Genomic DNA, 16,659 nt, shown 5'->3' on the forward strand with positions numbered 1-16,659 from the left:
TTTGCATAACAAGAATTTTAAAATTACACACAATGAGAGGATTGATTGGTTAGTCCAGTGCGCGAAGGTATTTAAAATGCTCTTTTTTATTACATATAATATAAATGATATTCTAACTTTATTCTAGGGTATTGAGTACTTGCATAGCATAAATAGAATTCATAAAGATTTGAAAACACAGAAATTATATCTGTTCGATGAATATCGTACATTAAAAATATGTGATGATGCTGCAGTAGGAGAGTTTGCATATATGAATACGACACAGGAAAATATTGCTCGCTATATGGCTCCGGAAATTTGTGTAAGCGCTTTTTTATACGAGATTAAGAAGAAGTTGTATATTATATTTACTTACATAGAATGCTAGTGGCGAATTTACACAAAAGAGTGACGTGTTTTCTTTTGGTATTATTTGCTGGGAAGTAATGTCCAGGAAGAAGCCATTTGAAGAATTTAAAGACATGGAGAAATTAGTTCTGCAAAATAAAATTATGAATGGTATGTATTGTTAATAATATTTAAATGCTATTTTCAATTATTTTGTACTGCAGGGGGAACGTCCGGATATAGATTATTTGAAGGAGTATAAAGATGCAGATAGTTTATTGCCAATAATTCAAAAATGTTGGGACCAAGATCCAAGTAATCGGCCGCCGATGAATGAATTGTGTAATCTTCTTCCCAAATATCCTCGTGCTTCCATTATAGTAAACTACAATGCTTTAAAACTGGGCAAATATGTGAGAAAACAGACTTTTATAATAAATTAGTTACCAATTAAATTCATATGTTTATTATAGATTGGAACTGGCAGCTATGGCATTGTCTTCAAAGCAACTTGGCAAGCAGAATATGAAACCCGAGACATTACTGTAAAAATAATTCAAGATGCACAAAAAACAAAAGGCCATCCAAAAAGAAATTCACGATTTAAAAGCATTATACCATGCGAATATTGCCAAACTTTATGGTTTTTCTATTGATCGCGAAGATAGAATTTTGATGCTCGTTGAATATGCAGACTGCGGATCGCTCTGCAATTTATTGTACCGTACAGACAACGAAGTTACATTCTATACGGGCCTTGATTGGATATTGCAATGCGCCGAGGTGTGTAAAATGCCCTTTTTTTATACCCCTTATCTAATGATTGTTGTAGGGTATGGAATATTTGCATGGCAAAAATATCCTTCATCAGGATCTTAAGACAGAGAACTTGCTACTGTTTGATAATTTTCGGATATTGAAAATATGCGACTATGGTAGAGTAAAGGAATTCGCTACCATGAATAAGGAGTTCAGTGGGATAGATAAAAGGGCTCCAGAGGTTCGCGTAAGTATAAGTAAATATGTGAAAGGAAGTAAGTATTTAACACAATTGATTTATTTATTTACATGAAAGACCAATGGAAAATATACAGCAAAAAGCGATGTGTTTAGCTTTGCCCTTCTTTCATGGGAAGTAATGTCTAGAAAAAAATCGTTGGCAAACATAATGAATGGTAAAATAAAAAAATAATAAATATTCGGGATTTCTCATTATTTTCTTATGCTCCAGGTGATCGTCCAAATCTAATTGAAATGATGAAACATGAGGATATTGATGTCGTAAAATCAATAATAAAGAAATGCTGGGATCAAGATCCAGATAAACGACCTTCGATGAAAGAACTATGTGTACTCCTTAAAATTCATCCGTTTATTAATTTTGACGACATACAATTTGGAAAAAGGGTAAAGAGAGATCGATGAAAATTTCCATCAAACGATTTACTTAATTTTTCTTATTTATAGTTTGAGAGGGGTGGCTTTGGCGTAAGCTACAAAGCAATATGGAAAACCGAAGGTCAAGAGAAAGATGTTAATGCGAAAATACATTCAGATAAAACTTCAAACTCTGAGAAAATTTCAAGAAGAACAGAAATGCTATTTCTGAAGAAGGCTCACAATTTAAAGCAAATGAAGCACGAAAATGTTGGCACATTTTACGGCGCCTCCAAAGATCCAAAAAACACCATTTACTTTTTACTTTATGAGTACTCCGAGTGTGGATCAGTCTATAATTTCCTACATCGCACGAAAAACGAACTAGCCTATGTCGAAAAGATCAATTGGATGTTGCAATGTGCTAAGGTATCATTAATACATTTATTATTTTTGAAATGTTTTAGCTACATTTCTGTGATTTCCTTTAGGGTGTGGAATATTTGTGGAGCCAAGGAATTACTCTTCGGTTTATTAAACCACAGACCTTAATGCTTTTCGATGTTTTTCGTACATTAAAAGTATTCGAGTATAACTCATCGAAAGAATTATCAAAGTTTAATAAACAAGAAATGGTACAGTTTGCTTATATAGCACCAGAAATTCATGTAAGTTCAAAAAAATATTTAAATATTTCACAAAATAACGATTATTTGGTCATCTCAGGCTGCACGTAAAAATTCCGACTTTAAGAAAAGTTTAGTATTTAGCTTTGGCATTATTTTTTGGGAAGTAATGTCTGGGAAAGAACCATTTCACGATTATGAAATAGCGGACGTGCCTAAAATTATTATTTCTGGTAAGACCAATCTCAAAAGTCCATAAAAAACATGTTCGTAACATTTTTAGAAAGATTTTATATTTTTTCCCATTTATATAAATTCTCTTATAGGATCTCGTCCGAATATTGATGATATAAAATCATGCAACGATGCTTATCTTATCAAACCAATAATTGAAAAGTGCTGGGATCAAAATGCAGAAAATCGACCAACGATCACGGAACTTTCCTCATTGCTTTCATATCTAACTGCCGGAAAACTTTAAGATAACAAAATAAAAGCTGTAACGTAGAAATTGTAGTATATGGGCATTTCTCCGGGTCGCGAACGTACGTAGATCGTCTCGGCTGTTGACGCTGATCAAGAATATATATACTTTATGGGGTCGGAGATGCCTCCTTCTACCTGTTACATACATTTCCTGCCGGCACAAAGTTATAATACCCTTCTACCCTATGGGTAGCGGGTATAATAATTAAATTAAGTATGAGAAGATTAGATTTCGGAATATTTAATAAAAGTTATATTTTTAGCGCTTTTATAAAGTGGATAATTCGTAAAGGCAAAGAAAATATAAAGCTTAAAATGTTAAGCTCATGAATTCATTTGTTAATGATCAACAAAAAAAAGTCAAAATATTAATGATTAAAAAAAAGTAATAATAAAAATTGATGGTATTTTAAATTTCGCAACTTTATGTTAATGTCTATCTGTACTATACTATATATAAACATGATTTACGTCCTCACATTATCAGCTTGATATATATATATATATTATGTATTACAAAATCTTTAAATCTAAATGTAAACATGACTTTTCAATATTGTGATCTGCACACACAAACATTTAATAGATTTTTCAGTCTCTGATCAAGTTAAGAAAAAAGTGTAGCATACTTATTGGCGAGCTGAAAGCCTGCAGCTGAAGCGAACAGCAAAGTGAGCAAGTAAACAATAGTTGAGGAAGGGAATGGAAGGGAAGGGAAGGGAAGGAGAGTGGGGTACGATTTTAAACATTTCCTTTATGGTTTGAAATTGGAAAGGTATAACGAAAATTAATGTTACGTTATTTGCGCTGAGCTGTTGTTGTTGTTGTTGTTGTTATTGTGTTGGATTGCTGCTGCCACTTGGCGCCGCTTCGAGCCAAAACAACACGAGTAACATCAACGAAAATAAAAATGAAAATCAAAACGAAAATGAAAACGAAAATGAAAATGAAAACAAATCAAATGCACGGCGACGAAGCATAAAAAATTGCTTTGCCACTGTGATTGAAGCGGCCGCCGGCAAATTTTGTTGGCAGCGCGAATACGAAAACGAAATATGGATGGATGGATGGTTGGAGCGATGGATGAAGCGATGGTTGGTTGGGGCATGGCCGAGAATATTGTGCTATGTTTCTCTCAGCTCTGGGCGGAAATGTCATTGGCAACACACCGGCAAAACAGAGACGTTGACGTCGCCGTCGCCGTCGACGCTGGCAGCGACGTCGACAGATTGGCAACAGTTGTATAAACGATTCGGATGTTTACTTGATAATACGCGAAGCATGTGGGGCCAAGCTCTGTTACCGCTGCTGCTGCTGTTGCTGTTTGTGCCAACGGCAGAGGGAGTGGGATAGGGAGAGGGAGAGGGAAGGGAGAGCAGGTAAACTGAGGCAGCGACAGCGAAAATCAAACGAAACGAAAACACAGCCCAAAGGGGCCAACGAAAAACCGAAAACGAATAAATGAAATTCCGCTGTGAAATAGCACAACAACAATTCCCACACACACATACACATATACTATGCACACACATACAGAGAGAGAGAGAGAGAGAGAGCGAGGGAAATGTGCAACTATGTAACTATGTATACATGTGAAATTGCATTTGTGCATGCAGATGAGCAGCACACTCTGGAAACTCCATTCCTACCCATTTCCCCCGCCATCCTCCATCCTCCACCCTCCATCCATCCTCCATTCCATTCCTTTGCTGCCGCTCTTGAGAATTCGCTCAATGATTGCATGAAAAATGTAGATGCATTTCATGGCAGGCCACATAAGGCAACAAGCGACGCAGCCTGTCAGCTAGAGAGCTAGCAATCGACCATACTTTATATGGATGCATCGCTTAGCCACTTCAAATATCATAAATCGAGAAATGTTTTCTTAGTGAAAGATTTTTCACTTTATTACTTCTTTGCTAAAATGTATTTAATTATTCTTTTTTAAAAACAATTTTGTACATCGTCATGAACCACGCTTCACTTATTAATTCTTATTTTATTACCTGAAGTCTAACACATCCACAACATATCAAAATATATATTTGAATATATCGCTTATCCCAAACCATTTAATGAATCATAAATCAGGAAATCTTTCCCTAGAAAAATCGATGCAGTTTTTGAATACTCCAAATTATTATTTATTTTCTAGAATTTATTTATTAGTTCCTATTTTATTTAGTTAAATATACTTTCCACTTTGCACTTCATCATAAACAATGCTTCACTTGCTAATTCTTATTTTATTTACTTAAATCTAATACATCCACAACATATCAAAATTATATATAAATATAGTGCTTATCTCAAATCTTAAATCGAGAAATGTTTCCCAAGCAAAAGCGATGTAATATGTTTTTGATATTCTTCTTTTTTACTTATTTGATAACATTTTATAATTTTTATTTAATGTGGCTAAATTTAATAGATATCGAAAATATAAGATCTTTATATGGATATATCGCTTAGTTGAACCTATTTCTAAAATGATAATTCCAGAAATGTTTCTCTAGCCAAGACAATGAAATTTTTGATATTGCATTTAATTTTAAATTTATTATTTCTCTATTTAAAGGATCCATCAGTATAAAAATTAACTTCTATATATGTATACATATATATGAATGTATATATATATATATATATATATATATATATATATATATATATATATATATATATATATATATAATATATGAATATATTATATTACTTAACTTTTCAAAATCATAAATCGAAACATTTTATTAATTAGTTTTTATTTTTTTGTTGAATTTAATAGATTCCTAAAATATCCGAAAAATTATTTTAAAATTCAGAAATCGTAAAAAAAAACGTTGCAATTTTTTTTTTTAAATTTTGTATTAATTATTATTTTTTTGAGATCGATCTACAGATAAAACGAAAACTATTTTATATTCTACTTTTTTAATGCTCCACTTTATTACTTGATTTCTTTGTTAATTATTATTCTATATAGCTTAATTTAATCGCTACCCAAATGCAATCATCGACTAAAATATACTCGAAAATCATCAATCGGGAAATGGGAAAAAGTATTATATTGCAATGTTTGAATAATCAACTTCGTTATATGCTATGCTTTACTTATTAGTATTCATTTTATTTAGTAACATTTACTCAAAACATATCAGCCTTCCCACTGTGCAGCTTATTGCAATCGAAAAATTCCGTTTCATTTTATTTTCTTGGTTTTTATTTTTTGGCGCTTGTGAGTGTGTGTTATCTATGTAGTCATGTCCCGGTTTTCATTTCTCTTGCTATCCCAAACATCTACCTAACGCTAACTCTTTCCTTTTTTTTCCCCTTTTTGATTTTTTCCTTTTTTTTTTTGTTTTGTTGCAGCTGTCGCTCTGTGCCGAGCTGGCGTATCTGTGACTTTTTTCAGCGGACTGTCAACAGGTCTGACGAGGCCAGTCAGTTATCCCAGCCGCTAAACAAGCAAGGCTTCGATCGGGTTTGCGCGACTAAAAAGTGAACCAATAAAGATTTACAAATGTATATACATGTGTTTCATGATATGCACTTCTTAAGAAAAGAATTAGCGCTTTAATTATTATTAGGGTTTAATTTAAATACAACTTTTAATAAAGTACAACGAATTTAAAGCGAAGACTGTAAAATACTGAATATAAATTAGGATATTGAAATGAAAAAATTGAGTAAAATCAAATAAATGCAAAATATTTTTAAATAAAATATATAAGTTAATATATTGAAAGAGCAAAAATTAAGTCAAATTAAACAACTACAAATTGTATCATGTTTTTAAGTTAAATATTCAATACCTTTCATTATTGAAATTAATTAATAGAGTAAAACGGATTCAAAGCAAATGACTTCAATAGTATATAGTATATAAATTAAGATATTGAAGTAAAATAATAGAGTAGCATCAATCAATAAAACACTTTAGAATAAAGAATATAAATTAAAATATCGAAATTGAGGAACAACGAAAAATCATGTCAAAATTTAATGCTTTAAACTTACATATTTTTGTATATGAAAGATATTGAAATAAGTTAATAGAATAGAACATATTAAAAGCAAAATAATACCATTAAAAATCAGAATATATATATCAAAATTAAATAATTGAATAAAACTTATCTTAGTAAAAAGGCTATAAAGTATTGAAAATAAAATTAATAAAAATACTAAAGTGTTTTAAAAAGAATCAAAGAAATAATTGCATAACGCTTGATAATATTTAAAAAACAAACTGCAAATACGCAGGAAAAAGTACTTCACAAAAAATCAAACCAGTATTTACATTTAGCACTAAATTGTTAAATTGTTGTCTTTTTAATTATAAAAATTAAAAAGACAAAATAAATTAAAAATTCGAGATTTGGAATACAAAATTTCTCGATTCAATCGGATTTAATTTTTAACTGCTCGTCAGTGTTTACGATCAAAGCTCAATTAACCTTCTGCGATTTGGTAATATTTCAAATTAGTATTTCGTAAATGATATTAAAAAAAAAAAAAAATTTAATTTAATTTCATACCATATGGTATAGTATATGGCATTAAATTTGAATTTCAAATTTATGCATTTAAAACTGAAGAAAATCAGATTTTTTTTGTTTGGATTAGGTCACATTGATAGGTAGATATTCTGTATTTGTTTTTTTTCTGTGTAGGGTACGCTGTAGTCGATCACATGTACTTGGATGGAATGGGAACACGTCATGTCTTAAGTTGTAGCTGTGGCTAACAAAACTATCGCAATGTGTGTGCACTTCGCATTCGCTGGTCGCGCTCAATGTTGAATATCTATTGCATTAAGATATGCGATACGCTTCAAAAACGCTTCTCCCCCTCTCCCCCCCTCGTCACATTTGGGTTGGCTCTCCTTTTGGCTCTCCGCTTGTGTGTTAGCTGCTGTCCGACGCAACGAAGATGCGTTTGCCGTGTGAGGTTGTTACTACCAAAAAGTAGTTGCTGCTGTCAGTCAGCTTGGGGCGGTAACTGCATACGACCATAAATTGAGTGACAGTTCACGAAAGTCTAGCTACGCACACACACACACACACAGACACACATATTGCTATATGTGTGTGTGTTGCACCTTTATGGCTAACGAAAGCTTTGCTGACTTTCAGCGAGTTTAGTTCAAAGGAAATGTGCACTCGTTTCGCTTTTTAGCTTGTTTTGTTAACTGACACACACACACACACTGTCACACACACTCACATTCTCAGTTGCTTACCCTCGCATGCTGTGCACATGTTTTCATTCTATTTTTATCAGCTTTGGCGTTTGTTTGCCGCAAAACGGAAATGCGATTTAAATTATTTGATTTCCGCTTTTGCCAAGCAGCCGCAGCCGCAGCCAACGATGCGCTGCTTCCTCCGCTCTCTCGCTCGCTCGCTCTCTCTATCTCTGTTTCACATTGTCTCTTGTGCACTGTGGACATTTTGTTTTGTTGCTTGCTGCTCTCTTCCATTTCTTTTTCTTTTTCTTTTTGTTTTGTGGTCATCTTCTGCTTCTGCTTCTGCTGCTGCTGCTGCTGCTCTTCTGTGTTGCATCCATTTGCTGTGCCTTTTAATGATGGCCACTTCAGTGTTTCCGGTTCGCGAGGCGACCGCTCAGTGGGCGTTGCCCGCGACGGGTTTGGCTGGCGTGAATGTAGCTCGTAAATTTGTTAGTTTATTAGCGCAATTTCCGTTGCTAATTAATTGCTAGGCCACACACACACACACACACGGAGAGAGAGACACACGGAGCGTATACGCGATTTAGCTACTGCTCCGCCTTTGCTGCTCTTCGCTCGTCGCTCGCTGTGAGATATTAGTGACATGTAGCTGCAGTTTTTAAAATGCCGGATATATAGTTGTGGCTCCTCGTTGTCGTTGCTTCTGCCGTTGTCGTTGTCGTTTTCACTGTCGTGTTGTCATGCTTTTTCTGCTGGTCTCTTCGCTTGGCCTCAGCTGCCACTCAGCTTCGCTTTGGCTTCACATAATCCCAGTCAATTTGCTCTCTTGCATATTTCTAATTAATTAAGCTGCCTCCTGCAATGCATGTCTTATAAATACTTTCACTCTCTCTACCTCTCTCTACCTCTCTCTCTCTCTCTCTTTCGCATCACTTCCTGTGTCTGCTTTTTGTATATACACTTTCAATTTCCGGCTCACAAAAGAAAAATCATCAGGAAGATGAAAGAAATGCAAAAGATTAATATACTATACCCCGAAGTTTTCATGCTCGTGCTCTGCTAATTATCAGCATTTTCTGCTCTACACACACATGCTTATATGCACACACAAACACACACACACACAAGTGTAGTATATCAATAATTATGAAATTTTAAATTCGACAGTGTTAAGTTCTTGGGAACTCTTTAAAAGATTTTCATACTAAACCTTTATGCTAAAAAGCAAATTATTTCAATTTCGAAAAGTTTAAGCTAAGTAAAGTTTCTTTATTGATTTCATTTTAACGTAATTAGGAATTCACTTGGTTTTCATTACCACTTTCCTGATTGTTTCTTATTTCATTTTCATTATTTACTTTGATAATTCAAACTTTTTTGTTTTTATTTATGCCTGCAAATGTTTTTTTAATAATGAATTTACTTAATTTTCTTCCCGGTTTCCGGATTGTTTCTTATTATGTTTTTATTTTTGCCTGCAAATATTTTATTAATTAGGAATATATTTAAATTTTATTGCCATTTTCCTGATTGATTCTTTTTTTGTTTTCTTTTTTATTTTAATTCCAAAATTACTTATTTTATTTTTAAACCCGGTTTCTTATTTCTCTTTAATTTCAATTATTTCATTTATTAAAAGTAAGTTTAAAGTTTTTATTTTTGCCTCAGTATATTTGACAAATATTTTGATAATTAGGAATTTAGTTATTTTTATTTAATTATTTATTATTTCTTTATTGATTCAGTTGTATATTAACTCTTTCATTTACTTCATAAAGGATATCTTAATAACAAAGCATTCAAAGTAAATGCACAAGTTAGGCTTTAATATTTATTGAAAAGAACTTATCTTTGCCTATGGAATCTTTTCACTATGTATTTCATTGTTTATTGGTTAAACATTTTATTAGAAATTGTGAAGTTTTATTAACAAATGTATTTCAAATTGTGACGTTGCCAGTCTCACGTTGGGCCGCTAACCATTTATGATGGCGTTGCCAGACCCACGATTGGGCGCCAAAAATTCCTAAGAATAGTCAGCCCCGGATGTGAGAAGACGGTTGCAAATATCATTCACAACCATCTCGCGTGCAAGCATGTAGCGGAGCGGGACCCATTGAACCCTTAGCTCTTTCGGGATTGTGGGGTGGGTTTTTGCTATGCTTTACACGAAGCCACGAAAACTTTATTATTATAGAGTCCCTCCTGATTCTAAAAAAAACAAACACATGAGTCGATCCTCTTGTCAATAAACTTAATCCGACTCGAAGCTACAATACAACTCGATCGGAGTACTACCAATATCTAATCAAAATAAAACAAATGCAGGCACACTGTTGAAAATTCGGACAAAATTTAAGAAAAGCAGGGGTGGTCTTATAAGATGTTAACTGCCACACCCTGGTCTATACCCACCCAACCATGGTCATAAGATGAAACGTTTTTATGACCCCAAAACTATTACAACTCCCCCTTTTAATTTATGCTCCCATGTCTCCGGAAATCAGAACACAATCTAGAATTTCATTATTAAAGTCCAATGACTCAAAGTTAACATCAGTATTTATTTATAACAAAAACAAAACCATTGGTTCAAATGAATTAGAATTATGACGGTATAATTATTTCCATAATTTTTTTTTTTATAGGGCAGTTATTTCAATCCAATACAATATTCTTTTTATTAGCAACGGCTACTACCCATTTACAATAATAACTAAGAAAGAAGAAGATGTAAAAACTAATAATATTTAATAAACAATCAATAATTCCTAAGCAAAACAATTTTGGCAACTATTTTTGGATGCGCGCTTTAGCAAAACAGATTCATGAGATTTTTCTATTGAATTTACTATTTTTACTTTAAAATTTTTCTTTGCCTCTCAAATCATTTTTTTTTTTTTTTTTTTTTTTAATATTTATTTTATTTTAATTTTTTTTTGAAACATTTTTTATTTAATTATTTTTAGTATTTATTTTTTTTATTTATTGATTTTTATTTCAACCACTTTTTATTTATGCCGTATTTATTATGAAATCATTTTTGAATTTTTATTTATTTATTTTTAAATATTTATTTATCTTTAATTTTTATTTATTTTTAAATCCTATTTATTATTTAATTTTTATTTATTTTATTTATAATTTTTATTATTTTATTTATAATTTTTATTATTTAATTTTATTTTTACTTTTTATATTTTAATTATCCAAATTTAATATTGACTTTTTATTTATTTGTTTTATTTTGTTTATTTAATTTTTATATATTTAAACTTTTATCAAATTTAATATTGACTTTTTATTTATTTAATTTTAAATCATTTTTGTTTTTGTTTTGTTTATTTAATTTTTATATATTTAAACTTTTATCAAATTTAATATTGACTTTTTATTTATTTGTTTTTAATTCATATTTAATATTTATTTTTTATTTATTTATTTTTCTCTATTTTATTTATCATATTTAATTTTGATGTTCATTTATTTACTTGTAAATCATGTTTAAACCACTGTGCTGTACCAACAAACAATAATAATAGTAACAATATAGGCGGAAGCAAATCAGTACTAAAAAGGTATAGGCCTGACCCAAAAGTTAGGGTATCAGCCGACAGCTCATATGCTGTTTGGGAGCTTTCGCAACTGCGAAGAAGTATGAAAAATTACAATGCAAGCAAAACTGTGGGCAGCTGCTGCGTGGCCGAACAGGCACCAACATATGTATGTATGTATGTATGTAATTACATATGTACGAATATTTATGTTATAAAACTTCTTTTATGTATTTTTATTTCGGACACTCGGACTTAAAACTTACCCGACAGAACTCCACGACGAAGGCCTTCATGATGTTGTTGCTGTTGGTGATGATGATGTTGATGATGATGATGATTTTAATGATGATGATAAAAATGATTGTTTATATACCTTATAGGGTATATACTTTTGTTTGGTTGTTCACATACACACACATTGTCATAATTATTATTGTTTTGCACAGGGTTTTATGGTGGCTTGTTATTATGTATGAGATTATATTTGCATTATTTATTTATTTATATATATATTTTTTTTTAATTATTTTGTTTCACGTTGGATATACCCTTTAAGGCCTAGGGCAATAATGGCCAACAAAGCAAAGCAAACCAAAAAAAGTAGCGCAAAAAAAAAAATAAGTGCCAAATTACAATTGATATTTCTCTTTACTTTTCGTTATCTTTTTCGTTACTTATTATTTTATATGTATGACAACTAAATTGTTTTAATATATTGACGGCAAATGCAAATCTTTTTGCTTTTTATTTGGGCTTTTACCCCTTTTACTATTGCCTCTGTGTACAACTATTGTATGACCTTTTAATTTTAACAAACTTATTTTTGTCATACTATTATTCACAAACTTGCACTACACATCTTCACTAGCACTGGCACTGGCACTGCACTGCTGCTGATGCTGCTGCTGCTGAGTGGAGACGGCGAACGATAGAAGCGGCAAACGAGAGAAGTGACGATTCTGGTACAAGAGCCTTGCGCGGCTCGGCACAGTGGTGCAAGAGTGATCTGCCCAGAGATGCACTGCACTTCACTGTTGTTGTTTTTTTTTTTGGTTCTGCAGGCGGCAGACCAGAAATATAAAAAGGCTTCCGGCACGAAATAGTCGGCCTCCGCTGACTAACATGCGCCGGAATTGTGAAATTCAAATCCACTATAGGTGTAGAATTTTGTCTATCCGTATTATTTAATTAGAAAATAATGACGGCTTAGACGAATTTTCACAATCTACATATGAGAAAAAATACGAAGTTAGGACCAATGTAAAATTTCATTATTTCATAGAAATAATTACCTTTACGTAGCAAGCGTAACGAGCTGGTGTATTTATTTTGCTCAAGGCAAAAAAGCATCGATGGATGCTGATGATAATGAGAGATTATGTTTGTCTTTTATATTCTGGTGATGCATGTGTTTTATATTTGTTTTATTAAAAACACCATCAACCAAGAATGCATCCGTCTCTGATCGTAGTCCAATAAGAAAAGAATGAGAGCTGTCGTTGCCAAAGTGACAAAGCTCGTCTCCTTTTCCTACGATCTTTCGCTAGACAATTCACCACGGAGGGAAATTTAATTTGCAGAGGTGTATTGTCCCTTTATCGTGCCATGGTTTGTGTCTTCGCTAACTTTACGCGGCAAATTTAAAATCTCAAAAAGAAAGAGATTTTACGCCCAATTTTGTCAGTTGCGACCATTACACCCACCAGATAATCTCACGAGTCATACAAAGGCAGATTAGATGGGAATTAGATTCGAATATCTTTCGCATGATACACTCCTAATTCTCTACCTTGTAGATTTTCTAGTAGATAAAAAGAATTACCAATTTTCTTCTTTATCCGACATTTTGAGAACTGATGTCCTAGCTTTTTATTATAATTCTGACTGAAATCACTAAGATGGAAATTCCGTTTAAATACTTCTTGGCCTTCTTTATAAATGACAGGATTGGATCGAAGATTGTATTGTCTGGCGTTACGCTCGTAGGCTTCTCTACTACATTTCTTAATGTCTTCTCGCAACAAAGCTAATTGATCACCTCTTTCTAAATATGGAGACTCCTCCAGCAAAGACAATTTTTTTAAGAGCTTGTAATCATCTCCGTGATTAATCATATTTACTCCAAATAATGCTTTGTAAGGGGAACAACCTATGGATTGATGAAGCGACGAACGTAAGGCAGATGAAATACTTGGCAAATACATATCCCATTCAGTTTGATCCGACTTAAGATAAGCACGAATAGCGGCTAATAAGGAACGATTCACTCGCTCCGCTGCATTGCTCTGAGGCGAATATAATGCAGTAAAAACATGACGAATACCGAATTTTGTCATAAACGCTTCAAATTCGTTTGATTTAAATTGTGAACCATTATCTGATACTATAATTTCAGGAACTCCAAATTCGGCAAAGATCCTTTGTGACAAAAACTCAGTTATTAACGACGTAGTGAACTTTTTCAATGGACATAGCCAATGGTAGCGACTAAAATGGTCAAGAACTATTAGTAAACCAATGTTTCCTTTGCGACTTCGTGGATAAGGACCCAAGATATCTATATAAAGCTTTTGAAATGATCGACTAGAGACGCTTTGCTCTCCCATAGGCGGACGTAGTGTCATATTTGGAGCTTTAGTTTGCTTACACATATCACACTGCCTAATATAGTCTCTAATGTCTTTTGATAAACCTGGCCAAAATAAATTACGACGCACTCTTTCGATCGTCTTTTGCATTCCACCATGTGCAGAGCTTAGACTATCATGTGCTTGACAAATCACAGCTTCTCGCAGTCTCTCCGGTACCCAAAGCTTCCAACAATGAGAATCTTGAAGATTATCTCCTGTTGATGGCTCCGTTCGTATGTATACGAATTTGTCTACAACTTTAAGATCTGGAAATTTTTCACCATGAGATTCAACTTTCAATTTTAGATCTAGATAATCAGGTTCGAGAAACGCTGACGATTCTAAATCGATTTCCGGTCCCACAAGTTCTAAACTATCTATATCACCTTCACCTATCCGTGACAACGCGTCAGGAATAATATGATCTTTTCCTTTCCGATGAGAAATTGTGAATTTAAAAGCCTGTAATCGAAAAATCCAACGAGCTAATCGACCAGATACATTTTGCTGTCTCATAAGCCAGACGAGGCTAGAATGATCAGTGATTATCTCAAAGGGCTGTAATTCAAGGTAACATCTGAATTTCTCTACTGCTAAAATGACGGCTAAACATTCTCGTTCCGTGACACTGTAGTTACGCTGAGATTTAGATAATTTCTTTGACATGTATGCTATAGGCTTTTCTTCTCCAGAAGTTGACAGTTGAATGAGCACCGCTCCAATTCCATAGTCACTAGCATCGCAATGCACATAAAATTTCCGACTAAAATCGGCATTTTGTAAAACCGGGGCTGATGTTAAAAGATTTTTTAACGTATCCATTGCAGACTGAGCTGCCGGGGTCCAATTAAAAGTTTTCTTAGTGGACAACACTTCAGTGATGGGAAAGGTAATTTCCGCAAAATTTTGTATGAAGCGCCGGTACCATCCGCAAACTCCAAGGAAACCTCGTACTTGTTTTAAGTTTTTGGGTGTGGGCCAATTTTGGACACAGGATATTTTCTCTGGATCTGGAGAAATTCCATCGCTTCCAATAACGTATCCTAAATAGTTTACTGTTGTAACACAAAATTTGCTTTTGAAATATTTAATGTGAGATTAGCCTTTTTAAATTGATCAGCGATACGCACTAATACTGCCAAATGTGACTCAAAATCTCCTGAGACAATACATAAGTCATCAAGATAACCAAAAACACAATAACGTAAGTCTGGTGGAATTAAGTCATCCATCAATCGACACATTGTGGATGGAGCATTACATAACCCAAAAGGCATGACGGTAAACTGAAACAGCGAACGACCGGGAACAGTAAAGCTGTTAACGGCTTGGCTTCATCAGACAACTCAATTTGCCAATAAGCGTCTTTAAGATCCAACTTCGTAATTAAGTTAGCTTTTGGTAAACGAGAAAATATTCCTTCAATGCTCTGTAGGGGATAAGCATCCTTTTCGTTACTTCGTTAAGTTTTCGCGCATCAAGACATAATCGGACCTTATTTGGTTTCACCACAAGACGAATAGGTGAGCTCCATGCTGACTGTGACGGTTCAATGACTCCTAGCTCTAACATACGATCAATCTCTTTGTACATCAACTTCTCTACAGCTGGACTAATTGGATAGTTTCGTTGCTTCACCGCTTTAGCATCAGAAATATCTATATGATGTTTAATTAACGCAGTTCGTCCGAGACCTTGCTTTTCAAAATTCGGAAATAATGCTTTGACCGCTTCCAGTTGACGAGATTGTAATTCGGACAATGGATAGTGATCTTCAAATTCGATATTTTCAGTTTCTTCTTCAGAAATAGAGCTAATAATTCCAGGTGCTAATGCAAAAATACGCCAAAAATCTATACCAAGAATTAATCGCTGAGCTATAGAAGGTATGACATACAAGTCAATATCTTCTTGCTGCTTCTTATATTGCATGCTCACTCTCAGAATTCCGAGTACCTGATGTGGTTTGGCATCTGCGGTACGCACTTGCGATTTAATGGGTTTAAAATTTGGTAAATCAGAAAAATTTTCTAATGCTAGCGACGATCCAATGCAACTAATGTTGGCTCCGGTGTCGAGCAAACCAAATTCGCTAAAAGTTAGGAACGCGACTTTCGCGTAACTACGTCGATCCGACTCATTTTGAAAAACTGTTGAGATAACCAGTTTCCTTTGTTTCTTTATTTTTCTATAATATTTTCGCATACGTAAGGTATTACGACGGCTCTTAACTAAATGTGTTCTAAAAATTCTATCTCTTACTAAATTATAATTCCTTAATCTTTCATGGTAAGGTAAAATCTTAACATCGTGCGTTCATCACCGATGTATCCTTCATTTCTCTAATCTTAGGTTCAATTTTATTATCTATCTCTACTGTCGGGACATCCTTCCTGCATTGAATGCCCCGGATTGACGGTTTTCCGACCTCTGTTTACAGGTTTGACAATTCGGCTTGTATACCT

At 33.5% G+C, this 16,659-nt stretch overlaps 1 protein-coding gene across 2 annotated transcripts; it reads left to right on the forward strand.

Annotated features, from left to right (window-relative positions):
- The first annotated feature begins 809 nt into the window (after positions 1 to 809).
- LOC133848564 (putative mitogen-activated protein kinase kinase kinase 7-like) lies at positions 810 to 3,227 on the forward strand. 2 transcript variants are annotated; one of them, XM_062284187.1, is made up of 8 exons: positions 810 to 1,113; positions 1,163 to 1,336; positions 1,406 to 1,505; positions 1,562 to 1,737; positions 1,798 to 2,136; positions 2,199 to 2,375; positions 2,434 to 2,566; positions 2,660 to 3,223. In XM_062284187.1, exons 1-8 carry the CDS (start codon positions 892 to 894, stop codon positions 2,812 to 2,814), a joined length of 1,476 nt encoding a protein of 491 aa, XP_062140171.1. In that variant the 5' UTR covers positions 810 to 891; the 3' UTR covers positions 2,815 to 3,223. The 2 variants fall into 2 exon arrangements, with proteins under 2 accessions (XP_062140171.1, XP_062140172.1); XM_062284188.1 differs by lacking the exon at positions 1,406 to 1,505 and having other exon boundaries at positions 1,163 to 1,364; positions 2,660 to 3,227.
- The last annotated feature ends 13,432 nt before the right edge of the window (positions 3,228 to 16,659 follow it).

Source organism: Drosophila sulfurigaster, chromosome X (genome assembly GCF_023558435.1).
Source record: "Drosophila sulfurigaster albostrigata strain 15112-1811.04 chromosome X, ASM2355843v2, whole genome shotgun sequence".
NCBI lineage: Eukaryota > Metazoa > Arthropoda > Insecta > Diptera > Drosophilidae > Drosophila > Drosophila sulfurigaster.

What these genes read in the sequence shown, in the direction of transcription:
- LOC133848564 (XM_062284187.1), top strand. Translation starts at nt 892, where the DNA reads ATGCACAAAAAACAAAAGGCCATCCAAAAAGAAATTCACGATTTAAAA. An exon ending in ATATAGCACCAGAAATTCAT is followed by an intron (nt 2,376 to 2,433) that starts GTAAGTTCAAAA and finishes TGGTCATCTCAG; the next exon opens with GCTGCACGTAAAAATTCCGA. An exon ending in GCCTAAAATTATTATTTCTG is followed by an intron (nt 2,567 to 2,659) that starts GTAAGACCAATC and finishes ATTCTCTTATAG; the next exon opens with GATCTCGTCCGAATATTGAT.